Raw genomic sequence first — 18948 nt, forward strand, 5'->3', positions numbered from 1 at the left:
TAGATCATTTGGTGTTGTATAGTTTTTTTTTATTTTGTGTTACATGGCTACTGACACTATATGACTGATTTAACTTTGAGTGGTGATCTGTGAGAACAAACTGTTCCTGTATCTGATTGTTTGTGGTAGTATTCTGTAGCATCTACCAGAGGGAAGAATTTGGAACAGATTGTGTCCAGGGTGTGTGACGTTGTATGCCCATTCCCTGACTCTGGATAGATGTGCAAAGAAGAAACTGGATGATGGTGGTCTATAACTGGATCAATAGCTACTCAGGCAGGTTGAACTTCCTGAGCTTGGGTATGAAGCACATTTTCTGCTGGGCCTTTGTGATGATTGTGTAACGTTGGTCATCTCCAAGGTTTTGAAGGTGTTCATCTACAGATTGTTGTGACTGCACCATGGGCCAGCTGTTCAGCCTGCAATCTATATGTAATGGTATGTAATGGATGGTGGAGAGTGGACATTGTTCACTGTTGGATATTGTTCACAAAGACAGATTCAGAATCATTACACACAGGAAACTCTGTGCAACCTGCTTTGCTTTGGCAATACTATGTTTAATGGTCATGCTGATGAAGTAAATTTGAATTTTTCAGTATTATATGCAATATAATAAAATAAAGTTAATATTTTGGAGGCAGGTGTGTATCTATTTTATTCTTTTATCTCTGTTATTCAGTAGCAGAGTCTGCCTGAAGAAAACAACTCAGGGGAAGAAAGACTCAAAGTCTGTCATTTCTGATTGGACGCCAGATTGATGGCCACGCCTCCGAGCGCTTGCGCGGAAGAGCGGCGCACTTTTGTTTATATTTAAATTGGAATCAGCAGCGTTTTCCATGATTTATTAAGGTCGCGATGAGCCTTCTTTGATCAATTCACAATCGTTTTGTGGATATTATTTCTTGCTAGAGGCAAAGTTTACCACTGGCTAAAGTTCAATAAACGTAAGTTTTATCCAAACGTCAGTGATAACGTGTTTGGTTAGAGCAGTTAGTATAGCGTATACATCATTCAAGTAGGTCAGTTCATGCTAACGTCGGCTAACTTAACTCTCGGACAAGATGAACAAATTTCTAAGATTTTGTCAGAAAAGTGAATCACCTGTGCTTGGTCTGTGTCAGGCATGCTGAGTTTGGAAACGGAAACAAGTTATCGGACAGCAGACTGTACGTTTTAATTTCATTGGCTAAATTTAACGTCGGTTGACAAGATAATCCTTTATTGATCCCCAGAGGGAAAATTCGTGTATTGCAGCATCTCAGGACAGAATACAGGAACAAGTAGCAAAAAAAAGAAACTAGGGCAGAAATCTAAGATAGAAAGAAAGATATATAATAAAAACAAAAAATATATAGACACAATTAAACGATAGTGTACAAAAAAGCAAAACAAGATACACACTGTATATGTACAAGAGCATGTATATGTATATGAGTACTATATATGTACATTTACTAGCAATTAGCAACTTTATTAGCAACTTTACAGTGCAATGTCGTGCTGGGAAATCCTTGGATACGATTGCTAATTAACATTAAGGTGTAATATGAGTCACAAATTTAGTGGGAATAGTGTTAATGTTGCTGATAATGTTATTTTTGTTGGTTTCTGTCCCAAACAAGCTTGTGCTTTAACATCTGGAGAATATAAAATTTGTAGGTCAGAGCATCTCACCATGATGCTTCATTTATAATGATATGTGGTTACATGTTTTATTTTAATCCCAATAGTGCAGCTCCTGCGATTTGAATATTACACTTACCCATACTGCAATTTTGATAAAATTTCGATTAATTGTTCAGCCTTACTATGTCCAAATCGGACAGACACATCACCTATCAAAAGCACCCTTGGCCAACTTTGTTTTATGCTGGTCTGTGTACTGTATCACTAGTGTGATAAACTGACATGTTTGGTTTTCTTTCAGGTTGTTTAACTCCATGTGGTTATCTGGTCATGTTCCCTGTAAGGACAATGGCACCCAAACTGACTTCCAAGCAGACTTCAACTGCTGCATCAAAGATCAAAAATAAGATTCTCAGTGAGTCTGTAATTCATTTGAACTTCTTTAGAAACCAGTTCTGTTCCTTATGTTGTACAAGTTTTGTTGTTCACAGACTTTTTCTGATGAAAGAAAAATAATATTAAATTTTTGTCCTTTGATAAATTAATATTGCGATGCTTCCTTGTGACCACACCAGACACCTCCTCCTTCTTCAAGGTCTCCTTGAAGACCAACAACAAGGCTTTAGCTCTGGCTTTAGAGGCCCAGAAGGAGAGGAGCAGGCAGCTGGAGAAAGAGATTGTGTACCTTCAGAAGCAAGTAGAAGCTCTGTGCTTCGAGCTGGCCACCAAGAAGTACAAGCACAGAAAGCTGGTTAGTTTGTTGCTTGCTTATCTAGTTACATTAGTAAACATCAAGGCCGGTTTGGCAGAAGGCAACCATTTCTTACCATACGTGTACTGGATATAATACGCATACTATACATACTTAGAAATGTTCAGTTTGATTTGTGTGACTTGTAGAAACTGCAGTTCATCTTGTTTTCTTGTTTTCTCACAGCTCCTCATCTTGAAAAACCTTCATAGCAACACTGTGCAGCACTTGAACATGGCGGCTGACCTATTCTCTGACAGTGTAAGGGTTGTAAGGGTATAAACAATTGCTATTTTGTGTGACAATCGATGCAATATTCATATTTTACAGTATTTGTTGAAACATTGAGAGAATTTCATGAAGTAGAATAGTACAAGAAATGAGAGAGAAAACATACAACAAACATAGCCAATCACACACAAGCATATGCTAACAGACAACCTCGAACACAGTCACAGAGACCTCTAAAAAGAAGTTCAAATTCATCCAATCAGATGAGATTTTATTGTTTTAAAGTCCTTTGTAATTCATCCCATTTATTTGGTGCAAGTGCTGGAAAGACTTCCCATGTACAACCCTGATTCCAAAAGTGTTAGTATGTTGTGTAAAAACTAAATAAAAACCACATGCAATGATTAGCAAAACTTAAATTGAACTGAGTAGAGCACAGTAACATATTGGATACGTCTCCAGTTCCTCTCTGGGCAAAAGTGAGACTGCAGTGCTCATGTGGTTCATCTTTTTATAAAGTCAATAATACAGCTCAGACAAGAAATTTAATATTCAAACTGATGAACCTTATTGTTTTTGTATATATACACTCATTCTAAATTTGATGCCTGTAACGTTGTAATGTTTATCACTGTTTCATTACCTTTTCTTTTAACAACACTTAGCAAGTGTTTGGGGACTGAGGACACTTAATTCACACGTGTTTATAGGGATGAACGATGGCAATAGAAAATGCTTTGTAGAATCAAACCATGCCAAACATTTTCTGTGATAACAGCACTTTTTTAATACCCACAGGACGTTCCTAAACTACCCGAGGATGACCAGGCCTTATCTGGTGACATCGACAAAGACAATCTTGTTGTGGAAAGGTGAGCAAATATTGTATTTCAATTGCTCTGTACTTTGAATTAGGAATAATGTTTTGCTTTGGGCAGCTTATTTTTGAATAACCTCTGCTATTTCTTTCTCGCTGTCTTGTTTTTTCCCTGTCTCGCTCCCGTTATTAGTCTAACAGGTCACTTACCTCCTCAGCCAGACATTTCAGAGCCTTTGCTGTGTCCCCTCCAAAAAGTAATGACAAACGTGTCTGAGGAAAACATATGTTCAGATGTCTTCAGTACCCAGAACAGACCACAAATCTCCACTGATACTTCAAAGGGTAGGGAGCTTTAAAATATCTGATGTCATTCATCATAAGTTTGTGATAACTGCCCTGAAACCTTGATGTAGAATTCTCAGCAATTTTTTTTCCAACGCAGATACCAAAGAAAGGCAGTGTTTGCAGTCACCCCAAAAGGGAATATCCCGCCCATCCAGCAGTTTAAGGGATGAAGTAGAGAGACTGTCAATTATGTTCTCGCAGTCTGGGTTTGATGTGAAGTCATCCCTCTGTCAGAACACTCATCCCCCCTCAGTTGTAAGCATGTGCGAAAAATCCAAACCATTTCTTTCTGATGGTGCTCACCTTCCAAGCAGCTCGATCATGGAAACAGAACCAGAGCATAGCAACAAACAAGAGAAGACTGTGCTTCTGAACACAACAATGGAGATGACTCTAACTAATGCCACTGAAATAGTCACTGTGGAAACCAAGGCCAAAAAAACAGGCCGCTCTGGCAAGAAGAATAAGGATAAAGCCTATGGGTCAAGTGAGACTGAAAATTCACAAGTGAAGAAGGTGAGTGACCTTCAGAGTGCTCCCACTGGCACTTTGTTACAGACAGATAACCATGCACAGGAGGATAGTAGAGACCCAGAGGTTATTGAGCTTCAGTCACCCAAAGCACAGTGTAAAAGTGTCATTACCTCTCGTCTTCCTAAATTGAGCAAGTCTGAAGTGGGAAGCCATCAGAAAAGGAAAAAGGACAAATTCAAATCCAATTGCCAAACCAAGTCCAAGTCCTGTGACACTGTTCCACCAGGTGTGGATGATTATTTCATGGATCCTGGAATCACAGTCTCCAAAGTCAGTGGAAGTGTAAAGTTAGGACCAGAGAAAGATACTGCTGAAGAAGCAAGGTCCAAGATCACGTGCAGGAGGTCCAGGACTAAAGGAAGGAGGATGTCCTCAGTTACCAGGAAAACATTTGTTGTTTTGCCTCCATCGCTGCATGAAAGTGAGAGCAGTCAGTCCGAATTGGAACAGGTCTGTAATGAAGTGGGAGAAGAACACGTGCACAGTAAACCGCTAACAGCAACAAATTCTGGGGGAAGCCACAAATCCAAATGCAGAGGAACATTTGTTGTCTCAACGGCCAGCAATAACATCTCTTCAGACACACCTGAATTAGAGCAGGACTTAGTACCTTCTACAAGATCCTCCAACTGTGAGACAGAAGAACCGTCCATAGTAACTAATGAAAGTATCGATCTACAACATTTAGAATCGCCTCCACGCTGGCACAGTGGTGGACACTTTGTCAAGGAAACACAGAGCTCCAGTAAGCGTCCTTGGCTGGCTACTCAAAATTCAGGGAGCCCTCAAGACAATTTGATTAACAAAGATAATCATGAAATATCACTGCCTGACCAAGTCTGTGCTTCAAGGACAGAGTTTCAGAAACCTAAAAAAGCCAGGAGAGAGGAATTGAGTCAATCCATTAAGAAGAAAACTGTGCAGAGGGAGGAGTGGGATGATCATTTAAATGACAGGAAAATGAAGGAAAAAAGTGGCCGTAGCAGCAAAGCATTTCAATCTGAGGTTGAAGCATGGTATCATAGGTCCCACGTTGATGGGCCTGAAAGAAATAAAGAACAGTATGATGATTTTCAAGTGGTTGACTCGCATGATGACATCTCCGAACGTTTGTATGAGTCGAAATCCAACGAGTCAGAGTCCAGGGTGGAGCAGTGTGGAAATGTGTCCAAGCTACATACGCCCATAGAACCCAGAAATCCAAGAGAGACTTTTGTTGTCTATAGGCGGGAAAGTCAAGACAGCATTTCGCTAAACAACAGAAGGACGTCTGTGTCACGTGGCTACAGTCACGTGACGGACACTGGTCATGTGGCAGTTCATGAGAATCTGGGAGGCCTCCTGATGGATGAGATCCCACCATGGTTGGCTGTAGATATCAGCACTGCTGACACTGAGGTGGGCTCATTACTCACCACTCCAAAGAGGAAGACCTCATTCACAACAGCAGTGATTAAGGAGTCTGCTGCTGTCACTGCTGAAGCCTCTCCAGGTATGTTCTTTTTTTTTTTTTAATTAAAAAAATTGATTTAATTTTAAAATTCAAATTCCAGCAACAAGGACATGTTTCTACACACGCAAGTACTGGTTTAACTTGACTCAGTTTGACTGGGCAACAGCCCAGCATGTGTGGATTTGCATCTCTATTACAAGGGCCACCCGCTTAAAGGCGTTTCTCTAAATGATGACATGCCTGTCTTGAACTGATCAGCAGTCAAAAGAGCAGCTCTAAATTAGTGGACGAACACAGCTGTGTGCAGAGGTCTAGTGGGACTCTGTTTTCTGCAGGTCTTCATCTAAGATCTCTCTGTTGTCGCTGTTTCTGGTTGTCCTCTTCCTCCCTACAGTTTTATTGAAGAATAGCTTATAACAAAGCTGCACTAGTTAAGTATTAACCACTTTTAATTTCAAATTAAAAGCTGTTGTTTTTTTTTTTACCTGTGGTTACTTAACATGACTCCAAACATAATGAGTTAACATAAGCAGTTAAATAAAGCAGATATCTTAAAGTACAAGCAGGAATGCAGAAGAGAAACTAAACTTCGAAATACAGATTCAGTAAAGTACTGAGAGCTGAACACTCAGACTTTTAGAAATGTCTTTCTCGCTGGTTTTCTGCATGAGTTGAATCTCCAGACACACGCTAGCGTGAGAGTCAACATGGGTTTGCTGTGGTCAGCAAGACGTCACTGTAAGCACAACTCAACATGGTTGAACTGGTTACGGAAACATAAATCAACATGGTGTGGTTTTACTTGGCACAACCAAAAGTGCCAGCATAAAAAAGCCCCAAAAGTGTCATATTAATGGAGTTTTTCACTTAAGTGTTGTTGGTGACATTGTCACTGACTGGCCAGATAAAGAGTTCAGAGATTAATGTTGTCTTTGGTTCACCACACTTCAGATGTAGTCAGTGCACAGTTGGTTCAACATTTATTATTTTTTATTTTGACATCTTATTTAGAAAAATATCCTTTTGATACCCTATTTTAAAAAAATCTGTCTAAAGTTTGATTTGAATCAGGAACTATCTGAACAGAGAACAGGAAAACAACACATTACAATGTCTGAGTAGACATTTGGTGCCAGGCTGGGGCCAGATAAATACTCAAAATCTGAGTAAAAGGCAACTTAATTGTGATTTAATATGTGTTACAGCAGGGAGAGTCTTAACATCACTGACCAACACCATTGCAACCCCAGACAGTGAAAACGGAGGGAGAACCAGGAGGCGAAATGGTGTGCTCAGTTACAAGGAGCCAGCCCTCAACAGGTGACTACATCTTGTTTATGAACCTAGACCATAACTCTGTTTCACTGTTTATTCTGTCAGAAAACAGCAGCAAGTCATTTGTTGTATTTATTTATCTTGCAACAGTAAAATAAGGCGTGGAGATAAATTCACTGAAAGCACCTTTCTGAGCTCTCCGGTGTTTAAGAACGGCAAGAAGAAGAGGCAGAAGAAGACTGGGACCAACCCAAAGCTGGAATGATCCATTTTGTTGGACTGATGATTCCTTTCTTTCTTCCTTTACCTGGTTCATTTTAACTTGTTGAGTTTTTTTCAAAGAACCTTTTCACCTGTCTGTTTAGTCAAAGGTGAAACGAGTTCCTTGACAAACACATTTTTGCAGATTAAATGGAACTAATCTGTGTTCACATCGAAACCACTCTGCATGTTCTCGTAGCTGCTGTTCCGCTTATTTTGTGTCTCGGTCTTAGAGATTGTCAGGAGGCTGACCATAAATTATTCAATCCTTTCTGTTCACCTGAGAAGTCGGTTCCGCACTGCTGTGAAAAGCTTGTGCTCCCCACAAAGGTTACCAGATTCAGTGTCGCAAAACCGCAGCCAACCCTGTTTCTGTATAATTAAACAAACTGAAGGTCTGTAAGCTGTTTTTTTTTTTTTCTTCTTCGACAGTTTCAGCGTACAGAATTGTGTGGTGAGTCCAGATGTTTGCATGCTCACTTTGTTTTAGATGTTAGATTGATTGTTTTTTTGTTTTTTTATATATATATGCTCATTAAAATGTTATTGAACAGAAGCGTTTGGGCTTGTTAGTTGTTTTACCATTAGCTACAAAGAATAAGGTGGGCAAGGTGGAATTCCTGCACAACTGTCTTGGTACAGGGTGTCAGGTTCATGTCCTGACTACCGGTACTCTGCACTGCGTCCTCGACAGAAAATGGACCTCTAACCATAGCCTCATTTGCCACCAGCACAGCAGTTGTTTTACCATCCTGGTAATAAAGATAATACTGTATTTAACAAATAAGAGAATATGTAAGTATTTTCCTGTCGTTTTTACAGGAGTCTTACATGAAAGGAATTTACGCAGGAAATGGAGGCAAAGCAGCTGAGAAGCAATGTCGAGGCCCTTATGTGAGTGGATGTTTAAAGCTCAGAAAAGTTGAAAGGCACTATATGAAGCATATTTTAAAAAGGAAACTGATTCATTTTTTTTCCTAATCTGAACAGTGGTGATTACATTGGGCAAAAACTCAGAGAAAAGTCTTTCGATCCAATGGGGAAGGGGAGCTCCACTATGCTGGATGACCTGGTAAAAACACGAGAGAGTTTATCTGCTGGGTTTACCGCTGGGTCTTGTGACTCTTTGTTTTCAGAATTAAAGGCCAGGGCTCTACAAGCAAAATATAAAGAAATAATCAACCAATAGTTGCGACAAGTACTTAATTGTTGCACAGGTATAAGTTATTTGTGTGCATGTTACAGGCTCACTATGACCTTGCCATTTGTGTTGCCCTTTGGTGGTTGGACACAGAAGAAGGACGAGATGTGCTCGACAGCGACATCATGTAAGCTGCTTGTGTTTGTAGGGCTAAAGTTATTACAAATGTGCAACCAGAAAGAGTTGCGCATTTGTAAAGAATCTTATTTGAGATTATAGTTAGAATCTCAGAACATCTAAGGCTATTAAATATGCAGAATCAAGCTGAGCTTGTGAGAAATATTGTGTATTCCTTACAATAATTAGCCATGATGTGAATACCCTCATATTGAATCCCACGGTCAAACATTCTTACAAAAACTGGCCATCGTTCCTAAAACTTTTCAGCTACACTTTCTTTGAAGACCACACTTATAGTACATTATGGAGGCATTCATAGTGTATACATTATAATACATTATTAAATGATGATTTTTTTTAATGATCTTATGAAATTCCCCATAACGGACTAAAGATGCAATCTTGATAGAAAGTGTTGCCGATATTCCAAACGGTTCGCTAACTCCCAGCCCCACCCTACAGAGCATGGTGTGTATGTCGTGGTCCATTCTTATGAAGTCCTTTTCTCATGTTAACTTATCTCAAGAAATTGGCCATTTGTTTTCTAGGGATAAATAAAGAAAAAAACATTACAAGGTATCCATGATCTCAAGATGGTGGCATTTAAAAAACTAATTGCACTTATGAATGACTATCAATCAGGTATCAGGTTTCTGTGGCTGCGTGGATGTACTCAATCACTGTATGCTCAAAAAATACAACAAGTTCATTAAAATGATAAATAAACCTCACAGCTACGATAAGCTTCTAACCTTTCATAAACTTTTGTACTATTTTCAGTGAAGGAAGCAGTTAGAAACAGAAACATGAGGGCTAGAATGAGGTCAGCAAGCATTAGACTCACAGGTACAGCTCATTAAGGATTTGTGCATAAAGACGAAAGACGAAAAGGAGAAATAATGAAGCATCCCATTTGATCCAGTGTTATTCACCCACATATTTTTGTAGAGTGTGTAAGTCATCTTTATCATGGAGTGTAGCTAGTTGGCAATACCTACAGAAGATCCATTGGGGGAGGCTCACTCTGAGAACAACATTTGGTTTTCTTTCAACCATAAACATTTTTTGAAGATCAGACAGATTTTACACAACCTTCAGAAATAACTCCTAGATACAGAGAGAAAAATTAAATCAGTACTAAAGCCCAGTATTATTAGTACTATATTGACAAAAGTACTCCTGGGGCACATGACCGTTACACCAGCAGGCACTGTAATGACATCACATAAGAATGTGATGTCAAATACACTGATAGCTTTGCGACTGGAACAGCTTCCACTCTTCTGGGAAGACCAGAGGTGTAGGACCTTCCTCAAACCATTGCTGCAAAGTTGGAAGCACAGCATTGTCCAAAATGTCTGAAGAATTAGGATTTCCCTTCACTGGAAGTAAGGAGCCCAGCCCAACCCCTGAAAAACAGCCCCATCTCAATACTTTTGTCTATATAATGTATTAAATGTCCCACTTCTGAACATGTGGTCATAGTCCACATGTACTGATTCACCCCCCCATCCAGCAAGACTGCTGGGTCCCATTTAATTTTTCACTTAGGAGTTAGAACTTAATCAGTTGTCGATGAATTGGTGGAGGTACCCTGAGTTTCCCAATCAGGTAGCCCAACCTTCTCAGGTATTTCTATCCTCACCTCTTTTGCCCAGCGCTGCCTTACAGAGTTTGTTAAAGTTTTGTTAATGGAGTTGATACCTTTTTGTAATATACCTATAATCGCTTTAATTATTTTTTTCACCCTCACAAGCATTTATAACTATCCAAATCATTTTTGAAGAATTCTCTGTATTGGGCTTCTCATCTCTTGGGAAACATGGCAGACCTGTAAGTACCTATAAAAAGTTCCTGTATATAGAGGAGTATTTGTTTTGGTGACCCCATTTTCAGGCAAAGCCTGCCCTCTATGGATGTGTGTGAAAATGTGACCAAAAACAACACATTTAACACAAGAGAACAGCTGACATTGACCCAGAAATGAGAAATGAGTCCTTTGTTCAGTCTAAACCATCATGATGATCATAACGAGTCATTCTGTTTAACTATGTCTGTACTTTCCTGTTGAATGAATGACTTTGTGGTTAGGTGGACAGGGACCCAATGCAAAGTGTTAGCTCTAGCTAATGGTACTGCCAAGAATCTAGCCTTGAACTGTTTCCAAAAGCTACTCTATAAGGACTTGTTTTAAATGAAGCATCTTTCCACTTCCCTCTCTCCCACAGTGGAGGAACAAGCTGCTCAGGAAGTGCCCAGTACCCTAATCGCTTAGAACGGGAGGCAATGATCCTGTCGTCTTTTGCCAGGATACTTATGGTGAGTGTCATTAAATATCAGCTTAGCTGGCGTATCCATTTCTCTCTTTTTTTAAAAACTGAGTCTACAGTTAGGAGACTAATGACCTATACATGGTTCTATTCGAGAAACAATGAAATCGAGAATGCAGGCATATGACAAATGGGCCAAGTCCATGTCCTCAGTAATAATCACTGTCCTCACTCAGACAGAAATGTGCAAATTAAATTGAAACATGCACATCACAAATGACTCCTCCTCCTTGAGTTAAAATTCTCTCCCGAGGTTAACTTTACACAGGTAGAATAATGTGTTTACTGTATAGTTAAACTGCTGTGAAGTATTGTTTTTTCATGTGCTGGTTACTATCCTTTGTACACCTGTCCTGCTTCAGAATAGCCTCCCAGTGGATGAAATCTTGGCTCTGTACAGGTGTAAACCAGCTGCCTCATACCCCAACCAGCAATCCAAGGTACATGTACCACACTCCCATTTAGAAGAAACAGATACAGGATGCAATGGTAATACAATATAGAAAAGTTAATTCCACCGTTTTTCAACCCTAGGGTACAATCGTCTATCCCTTAACTCTATCCTACCATCCGTTCGCCATGCTTGGCTCTTACAAGGCTGTGCAGCACTCCAGGAAACACAGTGAGTAAATGTTAAACCCAGTTATCTAGTATTATGTAATACAATGGGGTTTTTTTTGGCTTGTTACTCTAAACAAGAGTAGCAAGATCTGGCTTTTTTTTTTTTACCTGAAGGTTTATTTATGACTTTGTAAATATCAACTTGACAAAAAAAATGAATGAATGAAATGAATTTCAAAAAAAAAAAAAAAATGTCATAAAGACCACTGTCAGAGGAGGGTCACATGATAGGTACAACAAAAGGGTTGGGCCAGGTGTTGTTTTTTTTTCTTCCTTTTTTCGTTAAATTGAGCTGTTTGCTAAGCTCTTTTTCAGAAGCGGAACATTTGGACTGTCCTACACATTCGTAAAAATACCAACACGCTAAAGTGGAAGAATCTTTTACATAAGTAAAAGTAGCAATACCATATTGTGGAAATACTTTGTTATAGATAAAATGCATGTATTAAAATGTTTATTTAAGTTAAAGTACAAAAGTATGATAATCAAATCACACTTTGATACTCATCATGTATGGCATATTTCAGAAAAATGTGTACTGTATTAATAATTATTGATGCATTAATGTGTTCATCACTTTAATATTGAAGCTGGTGGTTTAACTACTTTATATAGTTAATCTGCTGTATGGCTTGTGAATTTCTGCTTGTAAAAACTTAAATCTGCAAAGTAACTAGAAACTAAATTTATAAATAAATAAATGTAGTGGAATGCAAAGTAGAATATTTGCCTCTGAATTGTAGTAGAGTATAATGTAGCAGAAAATAGAAATACTCAAATATAGTATAAGTGCCTCAAAATTGTGCTTCAGTACAGCACTTGGGTAAATGTGCTCAGTTACTATCTACTACTGCCATTACAATAACATAAGAATAGTGTTTCCCAGCAGTGGTTCAACAGATATGTCACTTATTTCAAAATCCTTAAAAATCTCTCATAGGTCTAAAGTTGAAAAGATGGCTGTCTGAGAGGGTGAAGGCTAATGCGCCACCTGCACGAGTCACAGTGCAGCCCTCGTCTTCGTCCTCCTCGTCTCACTCCTTCCTGAGCGTGAGTAATTACAGCATCCTAACTTCTGCTGTGTTTGTCTATCACTATTTGCATGCAGAATATTTCAGATGAAAAGAAAATCTGAAAATGATGGAACAAAAGAACTAGAAAAAAGACCTTTTTTTTAAAAAAAAAAAAATCAGGCTATAGACTTAAAAAGAAAAGGATATGTAGAGAAGCATTTCTTTGTTCAAACCATGCATGAAAGACCTCTGCTGCCACCTTGTGGATCTTAATAGACATCTTTATCTCCTCTCCTCTCTCACCCTCAGGACAGCGATGATTACCACGAGAAGAGAGCTGAGCACTATAAGGCCTCACAAGAGTCTCTGTAGGACTGAAGTTTGGTTTTGTCCTCATGATGACTTGATATTTCTATCTCCAGTAAAATGTGTCTGAGTGCTGCAGTTTCCCACTTCTGCTGTCTTTCAGTGTTCACTGTGTATTGTCACACTGACAGTCTTTTCAGCGTTTGGATGCAGGTAATAAACAAGCGTGATGATGACATTAAAAGGATGGTTGTTGTGGCTGCTGACTCGTTGCACAGTGTAAGTGCGGTGTAGTTAACTGAACTCAGTGTAAAAGTTAACAACTAATTGGAGGATGGGAAACATAACTTGAATCATTGCGTCATTGTTTAACCACCATCCACCTCCAGAAAGTGGACCAGGTTACAGGTTACATCAAGCAAGCGAGAAAGCACAACTGAGAATTAGCATTTAGCAATCTTTTTCTCTATTTAATAGCAGTCTGTGAGCTTCTACGAAGCCCGCAAATTCTCCTTATAAGAAATTCTCAGTCCTTATTATGCTGAATCCGTGTCTCAAACTATACCATGTTGGGTCCTGGTATTTGAAGGAGCTGGGCCTGGAAATCCCTTGAAAAGTCTTTAATGTTGAAGGTGTTGGAACCCTGTTTTTACATGTACATTTCAGAAAAATAACTCCCTATGCCTCAGATTGAGAAATTCTGTAACACATTTCTCTGTTTATGCAGACACAAATCGAAATTACATTTGCAAATGATAACTATATCTTTTGCACCTCTATAACTAGCTTGTGTTGCAATGACTTCCTGTTTGCACAGCTGCACTGCACTGCTCCGCACTGGATGGCCACCGTTTTAAACATTAAAGTGTTAACTAGCTAACATATTTTCTAAGTTTTAATGCTGTAAACTAGCCTGTAGTGGGTAAATTACAACTTATGAAAGACTTAACATTATTGAATACCTGGTGCAGCCCAATCTAGATGATGATTAGACTCTTTGGCTATAATACATATTCACATCTTTCAGATTTTCAGTCTGATTCAAACTCAGATGGTTTAAAAGGCCTCTTGTTTTGTGATGACCTCTGACATTCTGCATGGAAAGATTCAGCCACTTGATGACGGATTAGTGGATGAACGTCTCTCTGATGTCCATATCAATAAAGAGGGCACAGTCGGTCAGTAATTTGCCTGGTAAGACTTTTGCATTGATGATTCAGGGATTTTTGCTCTATGCCCAGGATCAAGACTTTTGGCAGCGATGCCAGCACGTTAAATCCCCGCTCATTGAAAAAACAGCTAAAGCGGGATCTGCTAACCCTTTGATTGAGGTTTATATAGCGGGGCTCTCTCCCTGCTTTGTGAGACCACCATTTTCTGTAGGTGACTGACTCCAGCACTCATTGCAGGATGAGTAGTAAGGTAAGAGAGTGTGTTTTCTGTTTTGTGATCTTCAGAAATCTGAAAGCAAATATGGATCTAACCAGTTCAGTGTAGGACACGCTGGATGTTATTATACTCGCAACAAATATTCAGATCTGTTTGGAAAACTTTTTTGTAGTTACTGACATCACAATTAGATAATCTAACTTTGCCACAATGTAGGTGAATGTAAGAGGCGGGCTGTCAAAAATGGTACTAACCCCCCACACTTAAAACTGTCTTTGGAGATGGTTCAAAATGCAACATTCAGTTAGTTTATCCTTACACCACTCGGACTATATAGTGAAATGATAGTTGTTGATGTTGTGTTATGCTACTCATAAAAAAATAAATAGATAAGTCAGAAAAATTAAAATCAGCATACATAAAAAAGAAAGAAACAAAGAACATAGGGATAGGATACAACTGCAACAACTGCACTGCATGTTTAGAATAACATTTTCCTTATTAGCATAATCATAATTGTCATCAAGCACAACCTTATTTCTACTGTTAACATAAGATCATATGATAAACTTTTTGTTTGCTTTATCTATTGTTATGTCCCGCTCTGGCTAAGTGAACTCGTCCATGCTTCTGCTTTGTCTCCTACGCTCAGATCATATTTTACGAGGACAGAAACTTCCAGGGCCGCTCCTATGAGTGCGACACCGACTGCCCTGACATGCACCCCCACTTCAGCCGCTGCAACTCCATCAAGGTGGAGAGCGGCTGCTGGGTGCTGTATGAGAAGCCCAACTATGCTGGCTACCAGTATGTTCTGACCAGAGGAGAGTACCCAGACTATCAGCGCTGGATGGGCTACAACGACACCATCCGCTCCTGCCGCACTTTCTCCTATGTGAGTAAATCCTTGCTTGCTTTTGTGAAGTATGTGGACTTAAATAGTCACGAAGAAAGGGAAGTAATGCCCTTTGGTGAAAATTCTTGAATGTGCTCTTCAGACATAAATATGTTGAAGGTATTTGATGTTTTTTTTATTAGCAGTGCGTGAAAACAATGTTTTGTCTGGCTGTTTTACGTTATTTTTAAGTGTGTCAGTATGTGCTTTGCATGCTGGTTAAAGATGCACCACAGACGCACATAGAGGGCTATGGTGGAGGAGTTCCTCGCACTGATGCACTTCTTGTTCTCATTTTGTGATTTACTTCACGCTGTATCTCCAGACCAGCGAGGGCCCCTACCGCATACGCATCTACGAGCGTCCCAACTTCCAGGGTCAGATGATGGAGTTCAGTGACGACTGTGAGTCAGTGCAGGATCATTTCCGGAGCCGTGACATCTACTCCTGCAACGTCATGGAGGGCTACTGGACCCTTTACGAGCACTCCAACTACCGTGGTCGGCAGTACTTCATGAGGCCAGGAGAGTACCGCAAGTTCAGTGACTGGGGGGCCACCTGTGCCACCACTGGGTCCTTCCGCAGAATCACAGATTTTTAATCAGGAATCTCACTTGATTCTATTGATTTTATTCACATTTTAGTTTCATCAGAAAACACACTGCTTCCTATATACTTCCTCCTTTGAAAGACATGTATTTGTGGAAACTGGTAATAATAATAAAATAACGTGTCTGATGGTACAAAAGTAGTGGGATGTTTCATTTGACTGACCCACCCTATCAATATGATATGGTTTTAACTGACTAAATTAATGCATCTATTGTTTTTGCTCTGTGCTGGTGAATACATATTTTGGTATTGACTTACTTAACTAATAGACTCATAAAAAAATTGGCAGTAGCACTATTGAGCATAGCAATAATATAACTATTGTTTCTACAAGCCACTGTTTCTCACAATAATAATGACTTCCATTGTTTTAATGTGATCTTGAATGGGTCTGCACTAATACTGTTTATTATCTTGACTTCCATGTGACCCTTAACATTAATACAGGCCCCATAATATCACTCATATTTCTAATAACAAGGAGGCACTTTACAATCTTAGAAATGTATTTATTTTTTAAAAGAAGCATTTCTTGTTCATGACATTCACATTCTGGGGTATTCAAATAAATTGTGTCACATCTCTACTGACTGACAGACAACATCAGTAATGATAATGTGGTTAATATGGACATCATCCATCTGTTACTACCTACAGTACAGAACATATTTAAAAACCACTGTGTATGGTCACATATTCCTATACCTGTCTGTAGAATATGGGAGTTCACTGAATGTATCACATTTGACACAAACAGAAGATGAGTAAAAGGGCTCAGCACTGACTGTTCCAGTGCCTGTCCTCTCTGTGGCTCTTGCTAGAAGTCCCACAGTGTCAGTTAACTCTCACAGAGGTTGTGACAAACAGGAGTGGGAAGACTCCTGTAGAGTTTTTGCTGACACCAGGGCTCATTTGAATAACAACACACATGGCAGCACCTGCTCCCACAGGGTTATGTATATAAAGATGGGCTCTACCTTTGGTTAAAAAAAAAGTAAATATTCTGAACAACAGATACAGCCATCATGGGAAAGGTTTGTGTCCAGCTTTACATTACAAATGAAGATGATGTCCAATAAGGCATCGCAGGCTCTCATTTAATAAAACAAGTGTCAGAAATGAGCTGAATGTGACAAGCTGATTTATTCTGCTCCATCAGATTATCTTCTATGAGGACAGAAACTTTGGAGGCCGTCACTATGAGTGCATGAGTGACTGCACCGACCTGCACTCCATGTTTGATCGCTGCCGCTCCATCCGGGTGGAGAGTGGCATGTTCATGATCTATGACCGTCCTGGCTACATGGGAAACCAGTGCTTCATGAGGAGGGGAGAGTACCCTGACTACATGGGCATGTCTGGCTTCACTGACTGTGTCAGGTCCTGCCGCATGATCCCCACAGTAAGTCCTTCTGTTAAAAAAGATTTTTATCTTTCCCAGCTGACATTATCCAAATTATGCTGGACACAAATTAGCATATTAACCTTAACTGTATATCTTAACATGTCTCTAAATGTTTATATTAGGAAATGATGGTCAGATGTCCACAGAAAAATAACCTTAAAGAATAGAAGTTGTAATTGTTACTTCTGCTCCTCACCTTCCCTTACATCATAATTTAAGGAATATTTAAGCAATTTCCTAAAAACGCTGATTTTACAAGGAGACATGTGCCACACTTTCTCAAGACTGCAGCGAGTTGTCAAGCAGCCAGCAAAGACTTCAACAAGGGCTTGAATTTGTATATTGTTACCACTGGATGAAGCTTAACTGGCTGTTTTCCCCTGTTTCTGGTATTTATGCTTAGATAAATTAAGCTAAGCTAATCAAACCTCTTACCCTAAAACCTCAAACTATTTCTTAACCGGTATTTGCTATGAATACAGCATACTTAACTTTTGACATGGAGATTTATAACTCAGAAGGATGTGAAAAATAGGATAGTCCCTTAAAAGAACATTTGACTTTTGTTGAAATGTGACCCCGTGACCTTCCTGTCCTCTGTAGCACAGTGGCAGCTTCAGGATGAGGCTGTACGAGCATTTCGACATGGCAGGTGATATGATGGAGCTGACAAATGACTGCCCTAACCTCATGGACCGTTTCCACATCTCCCACTTCAACTCATGCAATGTGATGGATGGCCACTGGCTCATGTATGAGCAGCCAAACTACAGAGGACGTCACTACTACCTGAGGCCTGGTCAGTACAGTAGCTTCAGCGAATGGAGGGGCAACAGCTCCAGAGTTGGCTCCATCAGGCGAATCATGGATCTCTAAAGACAGAAAAACGATTCTTTTGAAATGTCTGCTCTTCGCCTTGTCTCACACGCTGAATAAAATGGCGTCAGTGCTCAAGTGTATTCACTTTTGTTCTTGCTCTCTGCGTTTGGAGGGCATGCTTTCCCATGAGGATGTGATGGGGTCATGGTCCGACATCCTGACTCTCATCGGAGGATTGAATAAAATACTGAAAGCACTGACACTTACCACACTGAGACTCAAGCGTTATCTCTTGGAGAAATGAAATGAAGTCTTTCTACCTGTCTCTCACTTTTCATTGACACATGTGCTGTCTATCTTTAGACTTGCCTTTAGACAATCTCACCACAAGGTCAGTGTACTCTTCTGGAGCTTTTGATCATATCACATGACCTACATCAGCATATAGAGGTTGCACACTTGTCAGGAAATATTTCATTTCAAAGAGTGAAGTTCCTAAGTGTTTATGGCAAGACAAGGATTTCCTTAAACTGCTTAGAAAAATATGCTGATGGAGATCATGTGATATGATTCATCCATACATTTTCTATACCACTTTATCGATGCGGGGTCGCAGGGGTGATATTAATAAAAATCTCCATAATAGCTACTAAATGAAATTGTTTCTCTTAGATTACTTTACATCTAACATCATGTTAAAGATATATTGTATGCACAGGAGTTTCTTAAAAAAATCAGTGCTTGATGGTTGAGTCTCATGTCTCATTCCCTAATCTTAAGAATCTTAAAACAGAAATTATCCTCCCCACCAGACATTTGTGATCAAATGATGAAAATACTAATAATGCAATGTCAAACTAACTCGAAAACACAAATACTCATTGTGTACCCAGTCATAACACTGTGAATTAATGTAAGTGTTTAAATGTAGTACAATT

General features: G+C 39.4%; 3 protein-coding genes and 1 pseudogene across 5 annotated transcripts; all 4 read left to right on the top strand.

The window, feature by feature from the left end:
• The first annotated feature begins 789 nt into the window (after window positions 1-789).
• On the top strand, window positions 790-7855 carry sgo2 (shugoshin 2). Of its 3 annotated transcripts, none has more exons than XM_046404708.1 (9): window positions 790-947; window positions 1931-2044; window positions 2205-2380; window positions 2567-2641; window positions 3410-3483; window positions 3622-3775; window positions 3867-5802; window positions 7014-7083; window positions 7189-7855. In XM_046404708.1, exons 2-9 carry the CDS (start codon window positions 1960-1962, stop codon window positions 7301-7303), a joined length of 2685 nt encoding a protein of 894 aa, XP_046260664.1. In that variant the 5' UTR covers window positions 790-947; window positions 1931-1959; the 3' UTR covers window positions 7304-7855. The 3 variants fall into 3 exon arrangements, with proteins under 3 accessions (XP_046260664.1, XP_046260662.1, XP_046260663.1); XM_046404706.1 differs by having other exon boundaries at window positions 791-947; window positions 6969-7083; XM_046404707.1 differs by having other exon boundaries at window positions 792-947; window positions 3622-3773; window positions 3874-5802; window positions 6969-7083.
• A 147-nt stretch (window positions 7856-8002) lies between these two features.
• Window positions 8003-13121, top strand: LOC124067392 (uncharacterized protein C2orf80-like). Its single transcript, XM_046404709.1, has 8 exons — window positions 8003-8193; window positions 8290-8371; window positions 8545-8627; window positions 10849-10939; window positions 11313-11390; window positions 11485-11572; window positions 12512-12621; window positions 12894-13121. The coding sequence occupies exons 1-8, from the start codon at window positions 8153-8155 to the stop codon at window positions 12954-12956; spliced, it is 636 nt and encodes a 211-aa protein (XP_046260665.1). The 5' UTR covers window positions 8003-8152; the 3' UTR covers window positions 12957-13121.
• Window positions 13122-14913: 1792 nt separating this feature from the next.
• LOC124066749 (gamma-crystallin M2-like) lies at window positions 14914-15898 on the top strand (the record flags this gene model as incomplete). Its single annotated transcript, XM_046403497.1, has 2 exons — window positions 14914-15174; window positions 15500-15898. Coding segments are annotated over 2 exons (537 nt in total), but the record flags the coding sequence as incomplete, so codon positions are not given.
• A 913-nt stretch (window positions 15899-16811) lies between these two features.
• LOC124066750 lies at window positions 16812-18067 on the top strand (annotated as a pseudogene).
• Window positions 18068-18948: the final 881 nt, after the last annotated feature.

This window comes from Scatophagus argus, chromosome 11, assembly GCF_020382885.2.
Source record: "Scatophagus argus isolate fScaArg1 chromosome 11, fScaArg1.pri, whole genome shotgun sequence".
Taxonomy (NCBI): Eukaryota; Metazoa; Chordata; class Actinopteri; family Scatophagidae; genus Scatophagus; species Scatophagus argus.